The sequence below is a fragment of the Cygnus atratus genome, chromosome Z (genome assembly GCF_013377495.2).
Source record: "Cygnus atratus isolate AKBS03 ecotype Queensland, Australia chromosome Z, CAtr_DNAZoo_HiC_assembly, whole genome shotgun sequence".
Taxonomy (NCBI): Eukaryota; Metazoa; Chordata; class Aves; order Anseriformes; family Anatidae; genus Cygnus; species Cygnus atratus.
Window position 1 is genome coordinate 22,800,062 of NC_066396.1, and position 22,375 is coordinate 22,822,436.

Consider the following 22,375-nt stretch of genomic DNA (forward strand, 5'->3'; position numbering starts at 1 on the left):
GTGCATTGGAATCCATGTGGCACAAATGGACTAAATGGCAGCAGTGACTGTTGAGTGAGGAACAGGGCAAGTAATGCGTGAAAGCTGGTTACAGCAAGATCTTGTTGTGTTGATCCCATTTCCTGTGAGTTAATCGTTCTGTGATTGTGCTGCTGCTTGCTGCTTACTCTAGACACAGTAACTTTCATTTCTCCTGGAACAATTTTGATTTTAAACCTGTTTCAAGATTTTTTTGGGGACACATTTATGATGCTTTTTATAATGGGTTGATTCAGCTTTTTGTTGGAAATAAGTAAGTTGTAGATCCATTTATGGGTGAATCCCTTAAATGAGGCTACTACCTGTGCTCCCTGCAATTTATTTTTTTCTAGGTACTACAAATTTGACAAATCAAACTCTACCAGACTCAGCTCGTTAGCTGTACATTACTTCATGTTCAGTTAGATGATCTGTTTGTCTATGCTGATATTTAATCCTTCTAAGAGATGTTCTACTTCCATCTGTATTTTTAGGCCAAATTTATTCTTTGCATAGGTCTAGCCTGTAATTTTGAATATGTTCAGTTGAATGTGCTGAATGTGTTATTGTTTATAATTGTTCTAATTCAGTGAAGATAGCATTAGCTGTCTGCTGTGCCTTATTAAATGTATTGCAACTTTATAAAGAAATAATCTAAAATTAATGGTGTGGGAGAAGTGTGGATTTCTCATGTTCCGTTGATTTCTCATGTATTTTGTTAACTTTCTTCAGAATTGTCTAAGAGATATCTGATGTAAGCAATTTAATAAATACAGCAATTAAATGTAGAGAAGAAATGAAACAACTTTGTAGATAAAATATTATAAAGTCAAAATTAAAACAGAAAAAGCAATGATACTCTCTACTATATATTGCACAAAATAGTTTTCCCCCAAAAAGTTTATATTTTTACTGTTTTGAGATAGTATTTCAAGTTCTCTGAACTATTAGTAGCACTATAGTAGATTCTGAACTGCTGTAATAGTACTATAGTAGTCTCTGAACTACAACTCACAAACATTCAACTTTTTTTTTTAAAAAACAAATCTGAAAGCAAAATAAATATACAATACAATGAGATATCAGTTTGTGCTTATCTGGTATGGATAGGTGTGGCTAAAATTTTTGTACCTTTGTTTTAAACAGAATGTTGGCTTTGAAAGCTCAGGGAAGAAGCAGCAGGGAGAAGAAAGTAACACAGTGGTAAGTACCATATTTTTCTTTCTTTTACATTACACAAAACATTAAAACATAGATCCTGTTCTTTATTCATACACCATAATAATCACCTCCTAAGCACTTGTATTTTACTCTGCATGAGCTCTTGTTCTGAATGAAATTTTTTGTTTGTTACAAGTATGGGTTTAAGAGCCAAGTGAATTATGCTTATTTACATGGTATTGTGCGCTTATGCGTATGTATGTATGTGTGAGTGTATATATAGAAAAGAGAATATAAAGGAAGCTAAGCTGCAGGAGAGTAATTTTGTTTTGAAGGTTAAAGTCCATTATTAAATGTTTTGGTTTGTGAAGCATTAGCATTTTATACTGCTTTTTAAAGTAAATTTATTTAGTTCTTAGAAAAGATGAGCACATTTTCCCCAAAAAATTGGATAAACAGTGCTTGAAAAAAAATGCTTTGTTTACTTGTTGGGCCTCTTACCATCCATTTTTCTGGTTTGCATGGGATAATATTGTATCACATAATTTCTCTCTTCTTGGTGTATTAATATTCTTTACGTAGATATTATACTTGAGAGTATTAAAATTAAGTCAAATACAGTTCATTAATTTTGTTCAAAGCTCTGGAAAGGAAACATGTTCAGAATCAGTTTCTTTCTTCTTTAAATGATGCCAGTGTGGATGGCACTAGGTTGATTCTTGCCTAATATTTTAAGGGTGGCTAGGTGCAAGTATTTCACATGAATAAAAAGAATACCCAACAGAATATTTTGTCTTCAGAACTTCTGTATGAATGTCTGCAGAGTGCTGCCCTTCCCCTCCCCCAAACCAACCAAACAAAAAACAACCTTCCCCCTTCCCCCGCCCCCTCCCTCCACCAATGTATGACAGCAGCTTCCATCTGCTTTGATTTTATTAATAGTGCTGCTCGGATCATGGAAATGGGAATAAATATTGACACTCCAGTGCCTGTAATTATGGAACTTACTACGAAATACCAATTTTGAACATACAAAACCTGAATTTTATCTGGCATTGCTACAGACAATGCATAACTTAAGGAGACTGTGCACATGCTTCTATCTCGTTTTTTCCTGCTTTTTGTGTAGTCTACAGTGCTGTATGCTTCCTGTGCTTTGGCATTCTCTGCTGAGCTAAGAAATTGCTGTTGCTGCGCTGCCTCAGCTGTGCTTACCACTCCATAAGGATCGCTGCTTCCCATGGGCAAGTGACTTGCAGTGCCTTTTTCCCTTTTCCTTCCCATATGCTGTTTCATCTCTTTCGACTGTTGTTATAAATGGAGGAATTAAGACAGCATCTCTTCCTCTTTGCTTGAATAGATGTTGACAGTATGTGATACACAGCATTTACTCGTACAGTAGATCCAGACATAATCTCTCAAAGGACTAAACCAGAAGCATAAGCGGTTTAATAGGGTTTTATACCTCTTCCAGCAGGCTTACAATCTCTTAGTCTGTTTGCTCTGTGTATTTAATTTTCATTGTTTTCTTTGTATAGAAAGTCAGGAATTTGTTCTGTTTGTTTCTGCGGATCTTTTCCACATCAACCATGAAGGAAAATTGAGTTATTTAATGTAGTAATTAGTGGATTTTGAAACCAAAGTGGTTCTGAGATATCTTGGTACAGCTAGCTGTACCAAGTATCTGTGATTACTAACTGTACAGCACTGCAGTAGCTGTACAGCAGCTGCATTTATTTGCATTGTGTGTTTAACAAAATGGGAGAAAGTGGCAAATGGAGGATGGAGTTCTCTTTAATATACTAGTGGAATAAATGAGTCTATTTCCTATTTCTACATATATACGTTATAAATTCAAGAATATGCATTCAAAAACAAGAATGTACTTTCAAGAACCATATGTGTTCCATGTTGTGAAGGAAATCCATTTGTAAATCTCAGTATTGAAACATTGATATCATGGCTTTAAAAAAATGTTGTGTTTTTGAATGTTTCACAAGGCTGTGAGGGGCTAGAGTTTTCTTCATCCTTCAGGTTATGATAGTAGATATCCTTGAATTTGTATAGCTTTTTTGATTTGAGGAGAAATGGATGAAACTCAAAGTGGTTTTTAAAATCAATTTATTCCTCTTAATGTTCTTAGTAACACTACAAATACCCAAAGAATATGCAATCAAGTCAAACGTCAGAAATGTAGCTTGGATCTATTGCTAATTTCAGCAGCATTGTTAGTGGTATACAATTAGAGGTCATTCTTCAGATGAACGACTCACTTGGATAGTTTGACTGTTCAGATGGAAGTTAGTTTCTAGGGTTGGCATGAGAAAAAAACACAAAATGAAATACGTGAGAACTTAAAACTACCTGGGGTGTAGGATATAATACCTTTTTCAGGTGACAGCAGTTCGATGGCACAAGTGCAATAATCATTCTATGTACTTGTCTGCTTAATGAGTTAGTGTTCATACAAAAAGTTAAAATTACAATTGTTTAGGTATCTGAATATATTCTGATTTATTTTTTTTTTACTCTAAGCTTAACCTGTAATTTTCCTTGTTCTGTTTTTTAAGGTCGTTTCTGTAATGCATCTTGCCTTAAATTATAGGTCTGTATTCTTTTATACCTGTGCCTTACTGATGCATTGGTCTAGGAATATAGCAGAGTACTGACTCAGTTAAAGGCTGTGCTTAAAGCAGAATATATTCTTATTATGCAAGTATTTGTCAAGAGTTTTCTTGCTTCTTTTCTCAGTTTAAAAATATAGTTAAGTTGTTTTATTTTTACGAAGTTGGATCTGTTTTTATTGTTGTTAAGCTTTTGACATAAAAAGGTCAAGTGTTGACTGCTTTCTTATATTAATACCTTTTTGTTTTTACATTTAAATAATTAAGCAGAAATAAATGTTCCAAACAAATAAAAACAGTAAATTGAAGTCATTAGAATTTACTCCATAAAATAAAAGAAACAAGATTTCAGCAAATGTCTGCAGAATTCACACTCGGCATTGATCTTCTGAGAGTTACCTGAAATTCTTGCTGTGCTGCCCTTTGGAGTTGGGTGTACGTTTTGTGTTGTGCTGTGTGGGTTTTATTTTTTATGTTGGTTTGGTTTTAAAATACAGTCATTGAGAACTTGGAAAGTAGTTAACTCCAAGAGAAGTTTTGAGTTTTATTACTAGCTTTTGTATTTTAGCAAATCACTGATTTTGTTTGTATCCTTGTAGCTGTTGAATCAGTAATCACAAAACTGATTTCTGCCCTCTCTGTTCCTTTATTTTCTTTAACAACAACAAAAAAGAAGTGATAAGCATCCCTCATTTTTACGTTTAACAAGTGGTTGTTGTTATACTGTATTTGCTATCATGTTCCTCGTCCTGTTGTTACCATTCACCATTGTTGTTTCATGAGTAATGCCTTCTATTTCATTTGCTCTGAATGCTGTATGCAAGCAAGTACAGTGTGTGTTTGGTGTTCCCTGCCTTTGTGAGGACATGCAGCCATGAATGCAGTTGAACATTGTTTTCATTTCAGGAGCAAGGAGACTCAGACTATAGCTTCACATTAAAATGGTTCCAAAAAAACTTTTCATAAGTCTGTTTGCTATTGCTTTTTCTCTTCCCGTACTGCAGAACTTTGTTTCATGGGTTTGTCATTTGCCTGAGTGTTTGCCGGTTTCGTTCAATGAAGCAAATGACAAAAACAGTCTGATTTTGAAAAAAAATTTTTTTTTTTCTAGAAGAGACGGAAAGAAATAGCACGGATGGGAGGCAAGAGGAAGTGAAAACACCTTTACTTGGTGTTGTCACCAAATGAGGTTTTGAAACCACAACCAGAGCATGCCAGTGGCATTTAACAAGAGGCAGTCTCCTCACAGTACACCCTTTCTTTTGATGTTTCAGTTTCTTGTCGGAGTCCATCAGGCTCCAGAGCCATGCTTTCCTCTCACAAAGAGAACAAGAAGGGTTGCTGTGGAGCAGATGCGCAGGTCAGGGTTTGCGGGTTGCACTGGAATCTCGCCATCCCCTCCCTGCTGCGAGAGGAGGGGGTGCTTTTGGGGGATGCCTGAGCCAAACCGTCCCCTCCCCAGACCCTGGCTCTTTACTTTCCTGTAAGAGCTGAGGATGTTCCCAGTTCCTTACAGTATGAAGATGTTTACAGTTTACCCGAATTCTTGAGGGCTAGAGCTCTTGTTGGCTGGAAGAGATTCGTTTAACTTGTGCTGGGAGTTGACACAATAGAGCCTCTTTTAACATCAAGCAATCAGCCTATATCTGGGCATGTGTTGTGGTGCCTGTTGCTGCCTTAGGATGAGAAAAGCCTGTAACGTTTCTAAAGACAAGCCAATTCATGTTTTTGTTGCTAGTACCAGAAGCTTCGTTTTGTACTAATTTGCTAGTGTAGAAGTGAAGATTTTTTGTTGTGTGTTTTGTTTAGTGGAGTAAACAGGATTCATAAAAAATATACAAACAACAAGATTTTTTTCTTCATAATTCTGTTTCAGTAATAATTTGTTGGGGCTTCTGTCATTGGCCGGATAAGCCATCCTGAGTCTATCAGGCTGCTGTGCGTGCTGCCATTGCCTGCCCCCCCCAGTTTTTTCCTTTCCGGTGTTTACACATCCTCCGCTCTGTAGTTCTGTGCTCATTTGTAGATAATGGAGTGGGCTAGAAGGAACCTGACCAGATAGTTTTGTGCCAAGTTGTTCTTGCCTTTCCCTATAAACATCTGATGGCTGGTTTCATTTTCAGCTCTGCTGCTGATGTAACTGGTAAACACCCTTCAGAGAGGCTGGGGGGGGGGAGGCTCCTTTCACCAGCTTACAGCATGAGTGGCCACATCCTGTTAGCATCAGACAGGAAATTTCAGCACCTAATGGCACAATAAAACTATTGCTTTTAATGCCAATTAACAGGGATTAGGAACAAAATTACTGTGAATTTAGATTCTACTTGTAACATGCATGAATTCGGAATTCTCAAAGCAACATGCTAACTCTGTGTGTGTGTGTTTTAAAATGTTTATCAAAACACAGCCAGACATGTGTTTAAACAAACATGTCCTGTGGTGTGCTGGTGCTGTTGGGCTGCCGGGCACTCGGATGACGGGAGTGTGCGGGGAATTGCTGAGCAGCTCCAGGAAAGCATGATGTTCCACTGGCTGACACACTCCCTGAGTGTCTGCGTTATTAGTTTGTAGTGTGTATCCAAGCCTCCTGTTGGTCTTGTTTTCTTTCATTGATCATGGTCTTTCAAACCAATGCGTTGCTTTTCTGCTTCCACTGATTTTATTCTGTTCAATGAAGATGTCTCACCATTTATGCATTCAACCCACTGCTGTTACACTGTAGATTTGCCAGAATTACAGCATTTGCTTTGCCCTAGATTCTCCAGTAATGTTGGCTGGATATTGTATTAATTACGCAGTATTCTCCAGTTGTTCCTTCACTGTTTATTAGCAAGTGTCACTGCTGAAATTCAGTCTCTATTTAACAAGGTTGATGAGACTTAAAGACTAATTCAAGCAGTCTTCAAAGTCTTAGGTGTACTGCAAGTGCATAGAAGATTTTAAATGATGGATGCTATTAAGATGTGATTTGACTTTATAATTTATTTTGGTTGCTCTTATTTTTGCATCACAAGATTAAATGCTGTTTTGATAGCACCTCTTATAATTTTATTGATTCAAATACAATGGGAAGGCAAAATAAGGTAAACGATCTTTTCTGAAAATGGCAAACCAGCTGAAACTAGTTGCTGTCTTTGTTAGACTTCGCTGCTTTGGTTCTGTTTTTGTGATGGCATGCTTCAAGGGTATCAAGGTGAGCTAATTTCTGGAAATACATTACTATGGGGGAGTTACAGCTTCACTCTTCAAACTGGAAATATTGATACATTAGTTGTATTAATTTAATAGTACGGTAAACTACTAGAAAAAGAGAAACAACTTTCTTCCTTTTATTTTTTAATGCAATAAGTACATGCAAAAATAGTAGGAACACAAATGAGTAAAATTCAATGGCAAATAAGATGAGCAACAGTAACTTACAATTTTATTTATTTAAAGAAATTGAATTGTTCTCTGTATGCAGTTTGGGCATGGCTTCAAAACTGAGAAGTGGTAATTTTTTTTCATTTTCAGGCAAAACTTATTCAGATGTGGATATAAAATACTGTCTTTTTGGATTTTGGTTATTTTAGCAGCCTCCTAAAAAGAACTGTATTGTAAACTTTGTTACGCTTTTTGGAGAAAAAGATTGCAGAATTGAGCAAGAGTTGGTTGTTCTATGCCTCTGTGGCTACCATGCCATTCCATTTACTTTTTTTTAAACTGAATTAAAATATGTGATACTTAGTTTCCTCATACTGTTTGCTTGAGAAGCAGAGTTTTTTTTGAAAGAAATCCTGCACATCTTTTAAATTGCTGTTATCAGTAACCTATCCTACTGTTGTTTTTTTTTTCCAAATGCCATTGAACAACTTAACGGCAAATTTTTTTTTACCAATTTTTTCCTTCCAACATCTTTTCCTTCCTAAGTACTGGCTATCTTGCAAGTTTACTTGCATATCTAGAGTTTTTGTGATGATGCTGTAAGAATAAATACAGCATATATTGTATTTTGAAAATGCATCTCTTTGGAAGACACATCTCCAAGAATATGCTGTTGTGGGAAGTAAGAAAGATTTCACCCCCCCACCCCAAGAGAAAGTACTGAGATGAAAACTTATGCTAGGAATTTACAGATAGATTTAATAGGCAAACTACAAATTGCAACAAAACAAAGAACTTCATCATAAAATTTTGCTGAATGGTTCCTTGTACAGCATGTTCTGTAGAAAGAGAGATGTTAGGCAATATAATTGTATATGTTAGGGTAATTGTTGGAAGTGTGATTTTTTTTTTTTCCTTTCCTCCTTCCTCCCGGTAAAACCTTTTATCTATGCAAAGCTTTTAAACATAGACTGTCTTTATATGCCTGCACAGACACTATAGTTTCATGTGTTGTTTCTGTGCTGTGTTTCATTTACATCAGTACAATGTTAACTTTGTCTGTTAGTAGTTTTTTTTGTTTGTTGCAGTGGAGGGTTGATAGATATAACTAAATCAGAGGCCAGTAATGGCTGTTTCTTGTGTTGTTTGAGCAGTTGGGGGAGGGAGAACATGTTTCTGAATGCAGAGAACCCTCAATTTCAAGGTTAGAGAGTTGATTTTTTTCAAAAAAATATATATTTTTAAATGTTGAATTTAAGTGTTGAATGAGAAGGGGACACCCTTTGATCTATCTGTTTGGTCTTGCTTCTTTCTCCTGAACCATTAAAGTGGCCACAGTCTCAAACTGGGTAGAGTATATGAACTGATATCTATCTAGATAAACAGATATAAAGCAGAAAAAATAAGATGAAGCCTTGGCATGGGTTATAGTAAATAAGTTGTGTACAGTTTCACAGCAAAACATCTTTATGTTCTCTTACTCCCTCTGGTTCTGACCATACTGGTTAGACACTCCCATTTCTTTTGCTCATGTATCATAAAATGCTTGATTTGTCTCACAAATTTGAGACTTGATGGAATAATTAGCCTTTGTCACCGCTGAAACCCTAGAGGAAAACCTGTCTGCACAGTCATCATTACCATCAGGATATAGGCGGGTAAATAGGTAACATTTTTCTTTGTCCCAGTTTGTGTAGTTATTGTGGAACTTGTTTCCTATCTATTCTGATTATAGAGTGGTGTCTTTTTCCTCCTACTCCCTCATGAAGTAAAATAACTGTACCAAGACCCTTATTTTTCCCTCTGTTGGCTGCTAACATTGAAGTTTAAGTTAAGTGAAAAAAAAAAGTTATTTATATGAACCATATAGTTAACTCTTGTTCTGTAAACCAATTTTTCAGCAGCTGAAGTGACTGTATGAAGCAAAGTTACTGATGGCTGTAGCTAGTTTGATGTGGGTGTGCCAGACTTCTGGTGACCAGCTCACTGGTACCGTCTCTGCTCCCAGTTCTTGCTGTTTGCAAGGCACGTGTTCTTCTGTTGGTAATCCTGTTTGAAGAGGCTGCTGCCGGTGCTTCTTTCTGAAGTTTGTCCACAGCTCTGTAGACCTCTGAAATAATCCGGAACAAAGTGAGATCGTATTTCCTTTCAGTTAAAGGCTTTTTTGTTTGTAAATGTTGGCAGTGGGTTTCCTCTCCTGTACGCATCTGCAGCCTCTGAGCCCTGGAGAAGGAAGGCACAGGGGTAGCTCTGGCCTGGTGAGCACATCCGCCCTGGTAGCGCCTTTGGCATTGGGCTGTGTCGTGCTGGAGCCCGTTCCTGTGGGAGAAGCAGGAGGAGGTTACGCTGTTCCCCTTGCTGACTCTCCTGTGGGAATCCCCGGCAATGAGTTTGCAGCCTCTGAGGTATTTGCATTGGAATGCAGCTACATATTTTTATTTTTAAATCTTTTTCTTTAAACAGCAGGGATGGGGTTTTATGGAGTGTCAAGTCTTTCGTTGCACGATCGACAGTGTAACACAATCCTAGCAACCTTGAAGTATTGTTAAAAAGGGGAAGTCTTGACATCCCACTGTCTTCTATCCTTTTAATGGGTGGTACGATCATCTGTCTGTATCCAGCCTGAGTGGTGAACTGCACTTACATTTAGTGGAAATACCAAAATGCAGCAGCCCCCCCACTCTGTTGTCATATAAGTTAAGCTGAAGTTTTTGGCAAGCTGTCTGCTCATAGGAAAATCTAAATGTATTACCTTTTTCTTGTTTTAGCAAGAACAGGGGTTCTGCAGTCTCTGACTTCATCCTGCACAGTGGCCAGGATATTTTACTGTATTCCTGTATTACTGTTGGCTAACCAAACTGTCTGTACGTTAAAGTGCAGTCTGCTAGATGTGTCTGAAAGACTTTTTTGCACTTGGAGAAGAAAGCTTTCTGTCACTAACCTAGAAGATGAAATGTGATTTCTGCAGTTCCAAAAAACGGAGTTTAAAGAAAAAAAAAATGCATGTTTTAATTTGGGGTGTTGGCAGTTTGAGAAAACAAGTTTTCATCTCTGTTTTGGAAAATTTTATATTTTTAGACCCATTTCCTGAGGAAATGAAGCTTACACCATCATGTCTATCTGTCTGTACATGTTGGTCTTTCCTGAAAAATCGAGTCTGTCATCTGATTTCAGGCAAACCTGAAAGTGAGGTGACATTTCGAAGATTTCTTCTGAATTTTGTGAAAATTGTTTGCTAATTAGAGGAAAGAAACCTAAACTTACGCTCCCGCTGAGGAGAAAAGAGGCAGAACTTGGCGAGTGTACACAGTCACTAATCAGCTAGCCAGTTTGTACAATTCAGATTTGCCATCTCCTGCTGAGTAGGAATATGTAGAAGCCATGGAGAATAGAGAGACTGTTATAGCAATGAGGTAAGTTAGAGGGAAAAAGATAGGTTTCCATAGCAAAATGAGTTTCGTTAGTTCCAGCATGCACAGCAAGATGGGTTGAAGTTTTCTATACTGATTGAAATTGCAAAAAATTGAAGGAAGTGCTTTATCTGGGTATTAGAAACCTTTTCTTTTAAATAAATAGGCAGAACATTTGGTGGAAACCATGCTGGCTACTTGTGTAAAATTCTGCCTTTAAATGAGGGATTTGAAATTAAAGTACACAAAAAAAAGTGTAGCTTTTCTATAGCTAACTTTTAATTCTCTGTAAAGGGTTGATTTAATTATATTAAGCAAGGTTGTAGAAACATGATTGACATTTAAGTGCTGCTTCAAAATTCTCTGCTTCTGTGTGATGTTGGGCTATGTTGGCAGTTGACAAGTTCCAGGCTAGATTTTGGATTCATCCATTGGTGTCTGTAGGCGTTTCAGCCATATTTAATGCTTTTGCATTTTGTTATGTTTAGAAGAAAATAAAGACATTCTCCCTACCCTCCTGTACCTATACACACACGTATGTATACACTTCTTTCTTTAACTATTTAGCAGCCAGGAGAAGTCTGAGAAGCTGCCCATATAAGTTTCTGCACTTGTCTGGTTGTTTTTCTCTAAGCGTACCGATTTCTGTCTTGCAGTGCCTGAAAATGACAACGAAGCGGAATTTGTTTGTGCGGCTGGTGCCATGCCGCTGCCTGCGTGGAGAGGAGGAAACAGTTACCACACTTGATTATTCTCACTGCAGCCTGGAACAGGTGCCTAAGGAGATTTTTACTTTTGAGAAGACCTTGGAAGAACTCTACTTAGATGCTAATCAGATTGAAGAGCTTCCAAAGGTATGTTGCACGGTTTTCCTTTTTGTTACATTTATTAATTCTGTTACTTCATCAGCAACTGTAGACGCTGATAGTGTCTAGCTTCCCACTTCAGCTTTTAGGCTGCAGTTTGCCAAATACTTTTAAATAAAGTTTGGTCCTGGAATGGCAGTCTTGGTAGAAAGAATATTTATGTATTTCAGCTGGACCAGTTCCCTGTGCTGCCTTGGGGTGAAACTGCTTAAACAACTGATCCAGTCCAAGAGGAGAAGCTAGCTGGTGCGAAGTAGAAGAGGCAGGCGAATTTATTTCTGTGGCAGTGTCTGTTTAAACTGACTAACACTACTCAACAAATCGCTGCATTATTTTGAATCTCTGATAATACATGAAGATTAGAGGAAGCAAGATTAATGTTTTATTCAGATCTCTGTGCCCACAAAAGACAGCTACAGTCCAAAGTATTCACTTGAAGTCCTTGCTTTTTTCTTTGACTGGAGAGACTTTGTGAAGTATCTCAGATTACTTAAGCTCAAACACTACAGAGAGCTGGAATGCCACTTTGATTACATCTTTTTTATAGGAATTAATATTCATAGCTAGTTCTGAAATCTGAAGACAAAATGTGTGCTGAATGAACAGTATACTAGAGGAAAGAGTGAGATTTAGTTCCAGTGAGACTTTCGAGAAGTACAAAGTGGTCATTACAACAGATTTATTTCCATTACTAGATCCTATCTTGGTGAAGTGAGATTAAGTACTAAATATTTAAAATTGTTCTGTCCCAATTGTGTGCAAATCTTCACTGTTACACAGGATGATTGTGGAATGCTCTGTGAAGTTTTTTGAATGTTTGTCAAAACCACATGAGGCTTTGCTGATTTGGATTTTGTGAAAGATAGATGAAATTAATAAGGAAATAAAGCAGTTTCAGGATAGTAAGTTTTCTATTCATCAAAAGCCCTGGATTCCAGTGAAGCTAACTTAGTTTGGAGCTTCTACTGTTTTGTTCTAATAAAGGTGTTCCTTTATTCTAGACTTAGGCGTGGTAGATTTTAAATTTGCTTTTAAGGACCTTTTATCAGCCTTTAGACTTTTTCAGTTGATTTTAGAACTTCAATCTTGTCTCTTATTTTTCTTTATTAAAAGAGTAAAAGTGAATGGTTAGAAAAACAGAATAAAATACCTTCCTTAATGGAAAAAAAAAAGTCTTCTGAGATCTTCCTGCATTAAATTTCTGATTTGTTTTTGAAATCTTAAGATTTCTTAAGGAAAGATCTTCCCAAACTGATAATTCTTTATAATAAATAAATATTCTTTTTGTAGTCTTAAAAGAAGAAGAGGGACTGTACTGTAGTGATAAAAGGAATTCATGTTGGAGTTTTAGACCAGAAGAGTCATAATTTTGGCTATTTTTGTAGTCTCAATTTTGATAAGCATTCTTTTCAGCTTTTATGTCATTTTAGTTGCTTTTTTTGTTTTGCTACCTTTCCAATTTTCAAAAGAAAATGCAAATTCACATACTGTAAAAGAAACAAGTCAAGGAATTAGGGAGTAGTAAATACATATTAAAATTTCATTTAATTATTTTATAGAAATTGTTATCTTAAAACTATCCATAGAGGATTGGTAAGAGAAGGCCTGTAAAGTTTGAAACAATCCTGGCAGATTTGGAGTCAGAGTTTCAAGCTTTGTATACCTTCTCCCTAACCTAAGTTTATTTAGTGTTTCAATTCTGAAACAGGCTTCTAATTAAGCCATCCTCTCAGAAGAAGGGTGAAGTACGTGTTAGGCTGTCTCTAGCTTTCTGAAGCCTGGTTAAGAAATTCACACTCTTCCCTTTCTGTTTGTCCCTGGTGCTGTGTTCTTATTCCAGTTTTGCAGTTTGCTGCCCTTTGTATATTATGGCAGAACTGTTTTTGGTCTCTGTTGTCAACCTGATACCCAAAATGATCTGTCAGTCATTTTTGTTTTGTTGATATTTTTTTTTAAATCATCCTCAATCCAGTAGTATACTTTCCAGTATACTTTAAAAATTGGTTCTTGCAGTGGTGCTTCTCAATTAAGTTGACCTAATTGAGCTGAAGGTACAGTATGAGCAAAGTACACTGAGAAAGGTGGTAGAGAAGGATTTGGCTTTACCTGAAATACTGGTATTTAGTATCAGTTTCAAAAGTAACTGGGTATTTGGAATGCTTTCGCTGTGTGTGGCCAAGTCATGTCTGAAAAGGTGCACTGTCTATTCCAAGTAACACGGCGTACATTTGAGCTGAAAAGCTCAAACTGTAGCAGTTTTAGTTTTCCCACTCGCTTTGCTGGAAGAAACTGGAGTTCTGTAGTGAAACACACTCTAATAATATGATTTCTGGTGCTTACTACCGGTGATGGTGATCTACTTAATTACTGAATCTGCAAACATTAAAATACAAAAACAGAAGAAACAGCTACAAAGTTATCCTGCAGAACTCTCCCACTCTTTTTATTTTCTTCCCTTAGGGATCTTGCAGTTCCTTTTCACCTGACTAATTAGGAAAAATTATGATTCCAGGAGTCCAGATTACTGTTTTTAGGGATGAGTTTTAAGTTTTTCTCTTCTGTGCCACTACTGTTGTCATATTTTGTCAAATTGTAAAGCTTCTGGATAAGAATGTGAAGGCACCTTTCATATAGGAAGGGATCTGGCTCTGAGCTAATATTTGATGCTAATTACAATTACTAGATACAGAAGTTATTATACAGATTTTCCTTATATCAGACTTTCATTAGTTCTCATTATTTTGTTGGCTTTTGGAGTACTTGAGCTGGGAAGTATGGAAGGGAAATAATCCATTTTACCTTACAATGAGTTTTAAAATGTAGTTATTTTGGAGAACATCAATGCCTACACAAATGCTGTGTTCCAGAACTATTTGACTTTTAAAAATGGATTTGTTCATTTTTTATTTGTTTGTTTTGAAGAAACTCTGGGGTACCACATGGCACGCTTATTATAGAAAACGTTTTTGTGAAGTTTTCAGGACTGTTTGTAAGGTCACAATTTGAGACACTGGAAGGAATTTGTAGGAAGTATTAAGCACAGCTGTCAGCTTGCTGTGGCTGTTTGCTTAGGAAAGCAGAAAAAGTACATTGTAAACTTGGTCAGGTTTGGGGAAAAAATAGTTAAAGTGCCTGTAGTCAAAGACTCTAAATTGTCTGGCCTTCAAGCTGTGAGGTCAGAAGTTTAAAGGGATTAAAAACAAAAGCTATATAGAAGAAACTAAGAGAAAGTTGCTCTTCACTTTTTTCTTTGTTTCAATAGCAACTTTTTAACTGTCAGTCGCTGCACAAGTTGAGTTTGCCAGACAATGATCTAACCGCATTGCCAGCATCCATTGCAAATCTCATTAATCTCAGGGAACTGGATGTCAGCAAGAATGGTAAGTTACTTCACTTATTATATTGGGGTAGCTAAAAGGCAAATCACGATTGACTGTACAAAGATACCAATATAAGTATAATTTTCAGAAGCTGTACATCTAATACATCTTAAATTATGACCTTAAATCACTGCTAAACATAGAAGATACTCTTTAACGGTCTGTGTTTTTTGTTTTTAATTACATCTGTCAAATGGATTGGTTTATAATTTTAAGATTCATTACTGAAAAATGATAGTGTAAAATGTTTCTGTATTCTCTCAAAAATGCCATTCTTCAAAGTTATTACTTTTAGTGGCTTTTCTCATTCTTCACTATAGTAAAGAGAGGTCACAACTTCTAAAATTTTACTGGATTCTTTTTTCTTTTTTTTTTTTTTTGGTAATTGCTTATAGTTTATTTTAATGATCTGTCTGAAAATTGTAGTAGGACTCAGCTGCTTTGCTATCCTGATCTGGGGATGGTAACCTCTGTTGCATGGGGATAAAAAGTGAATATGGACAATGACTAGCTTATGCGACTGCCTTTCATTCTGTGTGAGTCAGAGCCTTTTGTAAATTATGAAATGTCAGCCACGTATCGTATATATGGTTGGATTTTTTGATGGTACTGTTTTGGCAAGTTGGCATATCTGCTCAAATGTGAGGAAGTTGAAATAATTTGTATTGTGTTATCAGGCTTGTGTGGTTTATTTAAAAAAAAAAAAAAAGCTCAATTATGCTAATTAGTGAGAATGTGATAATCTTGCCTTGGTAATTCAAACTGAAATTAGAAGACCTTTCCTTGAAATTATATTTGGAAATGAGAATGACATAAATTTTACATGAATTACATAAGATTTTATCATATCAAATTCATTGTTTTATTTGGACAGCTAGCTAATTACAACTACAAAATTAAGTAAGTTCTGCTTTATTGTGAAAGTATTCCCATTGTTGAGGTGTTGGCATTCTCCTTTATTATCCATTGTAGCCCAGTCTCTACTTATACTGTTACTTCATTATTTCTGCATAATGAACGCAGCATTTAGTGTAATAAATTGACCTGATTGTTACTGCTCTGTTCCTGGTACAAGTGGATTAATAGCCTTTCTTAAAGAACACAGTTCTTAAACTTTCATAATGACAAACAACTAAGAAAGAATCATCCTTTTGTCCTTTTCTGGGTGTTAAAAGGATTAACTGTTTCCAGTACAAGTTCTTGATGAATAAGATTTGAAAGCAGTAAAAGGGTTTTTGAGCTCTAGGGTTGGCAAATTCCTTAGTTTATGTGCATAAATAGGCAGCTGGTCACTTACCATCTAGAGAGTTAGCTGTCCATCCAAAGCGGTGTAACCTTTAGCTAAGTATTCAAAGAGCTGCTGAAAGAACACTAGTTACTCTGAGGCATATAAAGAATTTAAAGAGGCAATGGCTGAAAGATATGTCATCCCTATAAACTGTGAAGCTCTGTGTTTTGGGTGTGTTTTTTTTTCTGCAGTTGTTTTTAACACCTTTTAGAGAAACAATAGCATACTAATTTAAACAATTATCACGAGCCTGTTCTCAATCTTATCAGTTCAGATAGCTTGTCTGCTCAGTGTTGCACATCAAAAATAGTCTTCAGGTCACATGTTTCTTCACTTGGGATGTGTCGTCTAACACCATTCCTGGAAGCTCTTTAAAATTCCAAGAAAACAAATCAGGGTCGTCCCTGTTGGCTGAAGTACTAACAGGTTGTTAATTATTGTTTCTAATAAATGCGATATTATTTGATGTCTCAGTTTGTAGACTTAAGTGCCTTTTCCTTCTCTTTCCTGGTCCACTGTTGCAAGCATTTAACTTGTTTCTCTCAACAGCTGCAAACCTATTTTCTTTTATTTAATTTGGTAAGACTTTACAGCTCAATTTCCCCATAGTCCATGATGGCTCTGATGTTCATTCATAGTAGAAAAAAATATATAAGTTTTTGCTAGACTTCAGAATCCCAAAATGGTTGGAAGGGCCCTTTGGAGGCCTTTTGGTCCAACCTCTGCTCAGCAGGGACACCCAGAGCAACGTGGCCCAAGACCACGTTCAGGTGGCTTTCGAAGACCTCCAAAGCTGGAGGTTGCACAGCCTCTCTGGGCAACCAGTGCCAGTGCTCCATCACCTGCACAGCAAAGATGCTGTGATGACGTAGAAGGCGTGCTGCCGGATGTTTAGCTGGAGCCTCCAGTGTTCTGTTTTGTGCCCGTTGCCGTCTGTCCTGGCACTGGGCACCACTGGAGCGAGCCTGGCTCAGTCCTCTTTGCACCCTCCCTTCTGGTATTTATACACATTGACAAGATCCACCTGAGCCTCCCCTGCTCCAGGCTGAACAGTCGCAGCTCTCAGCCTCTCCCCATAGGAGGGATGTTCCAGTCCCTTGGACAATTTTGTAGCCCTCTGCTGGACTGTTTCCAGTATGTCCAGGTCTGTCTTGTACTGGGAACCCAGAACCGGACACAGCACTCCAGGTGCTGCGGTGTCACCAGCGCTGAGTAGCGGGACAGGATCACCTCTCCTGACCTGCTGGTGATGCTTTGCCTAATGCAGCCAAGAATGCCATCAGCCTTCTTAGCTGCAGGGGCACCTTGCTGGCTTATGTTCAGCTTGGTGCCCACCAGGACCCCCAGGTCCCTTCCTGCAGAGCTGCTTCCCAGCTGGGTGGCCTCCAGCCTGTCCTGGTGCTGGGGGTTGTTCCTCCCCAGGTGCAGGACTCTGCACTTCTCCTTGTTGATTTTCATGAGATTTTTGTCAGCTCTCCTTTTCAGTCTGTCAGAGTCCTTCTGGATGGCAGCGTGGCCCTCTGGTGAATCAGCTAGGACTTTTCCAGGACTTTTCTTTGTGAGATACTGAAAGAATATAGTCTGGAAATGGTGGGTTTTGTGGGAAGCACAGGAGATACTTTTTCTTGATTTATCAAAAAAATTACTGGGAATGAATGACCAGTTTTTGTGAAGGATGATGAGAGGCGCCAAACTCTAGAATAATCTTTTTTTTTTTTTTTGTGAGATTGCTGTTGTTGTGGCAAATAAAGATGTTTTTAAAAGCTCCAATTTTGAAATGCAGTCAGGCTACTTCATAAATTGCAGTGTCTGGCTCTTCAGCCAGCTTATTTAGGGCAGAGGGAGGGCTGTAGCACAGGAGACTTATCATCCAGGTTTCTAAGCAGAACAACGTACATATATATTTATTTGTGTGTGCATATTTGTTTTGACATATAGGTGAAAATCAAAATAGCAGAAATTTTTGCTATAAATGCTATACAAAATAGTCTAAGAATGCAGTATTGATGATGTTTCAATAGCTCATAAAAATGTCTTGCCTTGCTTTCATATTTAAACGTCTAATTTCTTATATACACTATATAAAACTATAAGACAGAAGCATGGCAGATGTGTGGATGAGGGTATTTAAAAACAGCTATATTTAATCAGAACAAAGGTTGACTTCATCTAGTGTCCTGTCTCTAACAGTGGCTAAACAGAAGCCTAGAGAAGGTTTAGTGAAGTGCAGAAAGCCGGGAGACATGCACATTTCCCCTGTATGTTCCCAGCATCCAGCACCTTTTGTTAGTGAGCCAGACAGGGTGCAACTTTTATCCAGTAGTCTTCATTTGACTACTTCTCTGTCAATTTATCTAGTCCTTGATGTGCGTTTTGAGGTGTATGCTCAGTTACAGAGAACAAGCTGGTAGCAGCTGTGTGTCCTTGAGCACACACAAGTCTTTGTACAACTGTTTGGTTTGCAATATATTCATGGCTGCTGAAGAGTCCATGGTATAGATGTAATCTAAAATATCAATCTGCTGCTATGTGTGCAGTAAGAGTTAATTTTTAACTCTGCCTTTAGTCTTGGAAAGAGGCAATAAATTCTTTTTTTTATTATTATTTTTTAAGTAGTGAGGACTTCCGTTGTATTTTTATGGCAACTTAATCTGATTCCCAAGGCTATTGTAAGCCCTCAATATCAAAGGACCCATTACTTCTTTCCAGGTATACTTCAACTTTAGAGCTTTTACGTGGAATCTTGATGGCATCCTATTTGTGAAGATAAAATGATACTTGAATAAAAGGTATTTAAATAAACGAACTGTGTTCCTATACCAGAAAAATTGCATCCTGGATTGGATAAAGCATGAAGAGATGTCTTTCACCCAATCCTAGCAGGTTATGTTGTAAAAAGAAATTGCAGCATACAGAGTTTAAGGCAAAAGTAGAAAAGAGTGTTTTCTTTACGAAACTAAGGAAAAATTCAAATTTTTTAATCATCTCTGTGTGGCTGTTGTTCATGTATCAGCAGTTGTACAGGAAAATAAAAATAAATAAATAAAACAGTAAAAATCAAACTCTAAATTTGCCACTTTCAGGGCTTCTTAACCTCTTGAATCTTTTTTTTTTTTTTTTTTTTTAAAGAGAACAGTCATTTTCTTGTGGCTCTTGAATGCAGACAAGTCCTCTTGGACAATATGAAGAATTCTCATGAAAATATTTCTCTTCTTTAAAGAAGGGGAATGCATTCGTGTACAATGTATGATGATGTTACATAAAAATGGATGGAGGAGTTAACTTTACAGGTTACTAGAAGCAAGTGATATGAAAGACTAAGGCACACGATGAGATGACTGCCAGGGAAATTAGTCTTCCCTGGAAACCTGAAAATGTGCTTTGAAACCCTTTGTGCCTGTGGAGCTAGTTGAGTGGGAAGTCTTGAGACGGTCTGTTTTTTTCCTACGCACATGTGGTGAGAGGAAAACATTGAATTTTTAGTTTGTGTGTTATTAGGCCCTTTAGAGGATTAAATAACAAGATCAAAAAATACCTAATAAGGCCAAAAGAAACATGGTGATTTGGAAATTCAGATCTCTTCAGTAGTCTCTTGTATATTATGGAGTGGTTCTCTTTCACTGCAGTGTTAAGGCAAATTTAAACATGTTACCATGTCAGTCTGTATTGTAGGGGATTTTCATGGAAAAATACACAAACTGGAAAAAAAAAAACAACACAAACCTAACTGCCAATAGTACTATTTTAAGTCTTTTTAAAGGTTTTTGTTAACAGATGCAAATCTAGATCAAATATGTTTTCTTCAGTGTTTTAAAAAACATCTGCTGATTTGGCAAACTAGCTTTAGTATACTGTGTGCCAGAAGTCAGGGAGTTGGAAAACGAGAATTTAGGAGAATGTCTAGTTCTTATGTTGCCCATCTGTGGTGGATTTAGGGGTATGGTTTGTCAATGAATTGAGAATTATTCATAGTTAATAGGGAAATCGATCCAAGTTTTACTTTCCACAGGGAGAAGTAAGAGGGGAAGATCCTGAGTACAAAAATAATTTGCTATAGATTTGCTATTTTTCTCCATATATGAAGGAGGGGGATAAAGGGAGGACTTAGTTTTATATCATCCATGGTAGTGAAATAAAAATATAATTGATCTGCTTCTGATTACTGAGTCTGTAGCTTTGTTATAATACATCATTATATGTATTAAATTTATCCTAAATGTAGCTATTCTATGTAAAGTTCTTTAGACAAGTGTTTAGTGTTTTTTCTCAAATATATTTTCTGTCATATGAAAGATATTAAATAGGATCCATCTTTGCAGAATAAAACTATCTCCGTGTATAGGAGAGGAAGTGAACAAAATGAAATTTCAATGCAGTTTAAGCATAAACAAAGGTCTTGAATGTGGAACCTGAGTGTATGTAGTTAAAATTCTGAAATAAGTTTTATACAAATTTCTTCCTGGTTCAAAGACATTCTCATAACACAGAAAAAACAATGTATAAGTAATTTTTAAAATTTATTTATTTTCCCCCGAATGTGTATTGCATGTAAAGGCTTATTTTTGTAAAGTGATGCACTTTGATAGTCATAGTGTATCAACCAAAAGTGACTGGACAGACAGCATTGAATTTGCAGCCCTGGGTGGTAAGGGAAAAAGGGAAAAAGCAAAGCATCTTTCTGTGCTACCTTTTGGTTTCAGGTTACTCTGGGGACTCCTGCTATGGAGATATTTCAGAACCACGTGAGTTTTGGTAACCTTCCGAGACAGCATTATGAACAAACCTGCTGTTTACAGCCTTCCTAGTATTCCACATCTGGCAATTTTACAGTGCCTTGGCACATGTAGGTTTATGAAAATTAGTGTGTCAGTCCTGTCTTCAGGAAGCAGCACTCTTGGTTTTCCTTTTTTTTTTTTTTTTTCCCTCCCAGAGGAAAAAACGTTTAGCAATCTGTCGTACTCATCAAACTCTTTTACATTGATTAAGGAACATAGCTTGAGCAGACCTGGAGGTATCTTACCCTAAAAATTTAACCTCTTCCCAATGATCAGAGGATAAATACTTAGAGGACTCCTGGTGACTTGGTTAACTTTCCTAGCTGTGCCAGCACATGTGAGTACAAGGAATTCAAAAAATAAAAATTAAACTGCTGAGACTGTTATCTTGCATTCTCCTCTGTGCATCAGGTTTAACGAGTTATCAGGCAAGTTACTGTTGAAGAAAGTGATGAGATGTCTTTCACTTAAAAGTATCAAGAGGCATAAAATAGGATTCATTCTTATCTGAACTCTTAAGAATTTGATTTTCAGCTTTCAGATAAAAAAATAAAATTTGCAATTTTGAAAGTGCTTTCAAAAAATGAACTTTAGAAATGCTAAACCTGCCTTAACCTTCTAATTGGATCAAAGCAGCATGCAGATGAAAAGGAGAGACAACTCTAAGTATGGCATGCACATGAGCATAGAATGTTAGTTTTTTTAAAAAAAGATGGTAAATACTATAAAAAGTTTACATTTCAATGCTGCTGTTTTTTCCACATGTGGACACTTACTCTGTAAAAGAACCATTTATCTTAATTGTGAGTAAACGTATTTTATTGCTACATAAATGTGTGTAGTTAAGTACCCACTTCAATAAAAAAGAAGCACTGAATATATTGCTGTTACTGTATTTTATTCTGAATCTAATTATGTTGTAAGAGTTATCACAACTAATGAGTACATTTTTCTTTAAAAATCATTAGAAAAGCTTAGTCTCCCTATGGAAGTATTTCCTTTTTTTTTTTAAGTGAAAGCACTGTTTAACTTGCTCCTCTCAGATTTTTAGTTCGACTGACATTTTTTGCACTAATCGTTACATGAACTGTACAAATATTTTGTTTCCCTTCCAAAAATCCTCCAAACAGCCCTCCAACTGAAGATTCAGCTTCCGTTTTCCATTTTTAAATGTAAGAAAGCAGGCCAGTGTAGTTGGAGCTTACAAACCTGCAGATGACCATAATTAAAGGAAACTTCACAGTGTAGAATTGGAGGAAAGCACTTTGTAAAGTGAAGATGGAGAGGTGAACCTGCTTGCTAAGTTGCAAGTAGATACTCGTCTAGCAAGTTGCTTCAACCAAAAATAAGGAAATCCAGTAGAGAATGTTTTCAGAATTTTGTAAAAATAAATAAATAAATAAATATATTTATAAGATTTTTAGATAAGAGATTTCCTTGATAAGAACAAATGTTTTTCTAGTAAGGGAGCTTTTCTATTTAAACAAAAT

General features: G+C 36.7%; 1 protein-coding gene across 8 annotated transcripts in view; it reads left to right on the forward strand.

Annotated features, from left to right (window-relative positions):
• ERBIN (erbb2 interacting protein) overlaps positions 1–22,375 on the forward strand; it is a 124,823-nt gene that overhangs the window by 41,233 nt on the left and 61,215 nt on the right. For 7 of the 8 annotated variants that reach the window (XR_004779800.2, XM_050716138.1, XM_035553466.2 and 4 more), the window contains 3 exons: positions 1,165–1,221; positions 11,233–11,430; positions 14,705–14,822. Coding sequence is in view for 6 of the 8 variants with exons in the window: in XM_050716138.1 (XP_050572095.1) it covers positions 11,242–11,430; positions 14,705–14,822 (307 nt within the window). In the remaining 2 variants the exon portion in view is untranslated. Of the gene's footprint in view, positions 1–1,164; positions 1,222–11,232; positions 11,431–14,704; positions 14,823–22,375 lie in introns of those variants that run through there. The other variant, XM_050716139.1, reaches the window with a different exon arrangement.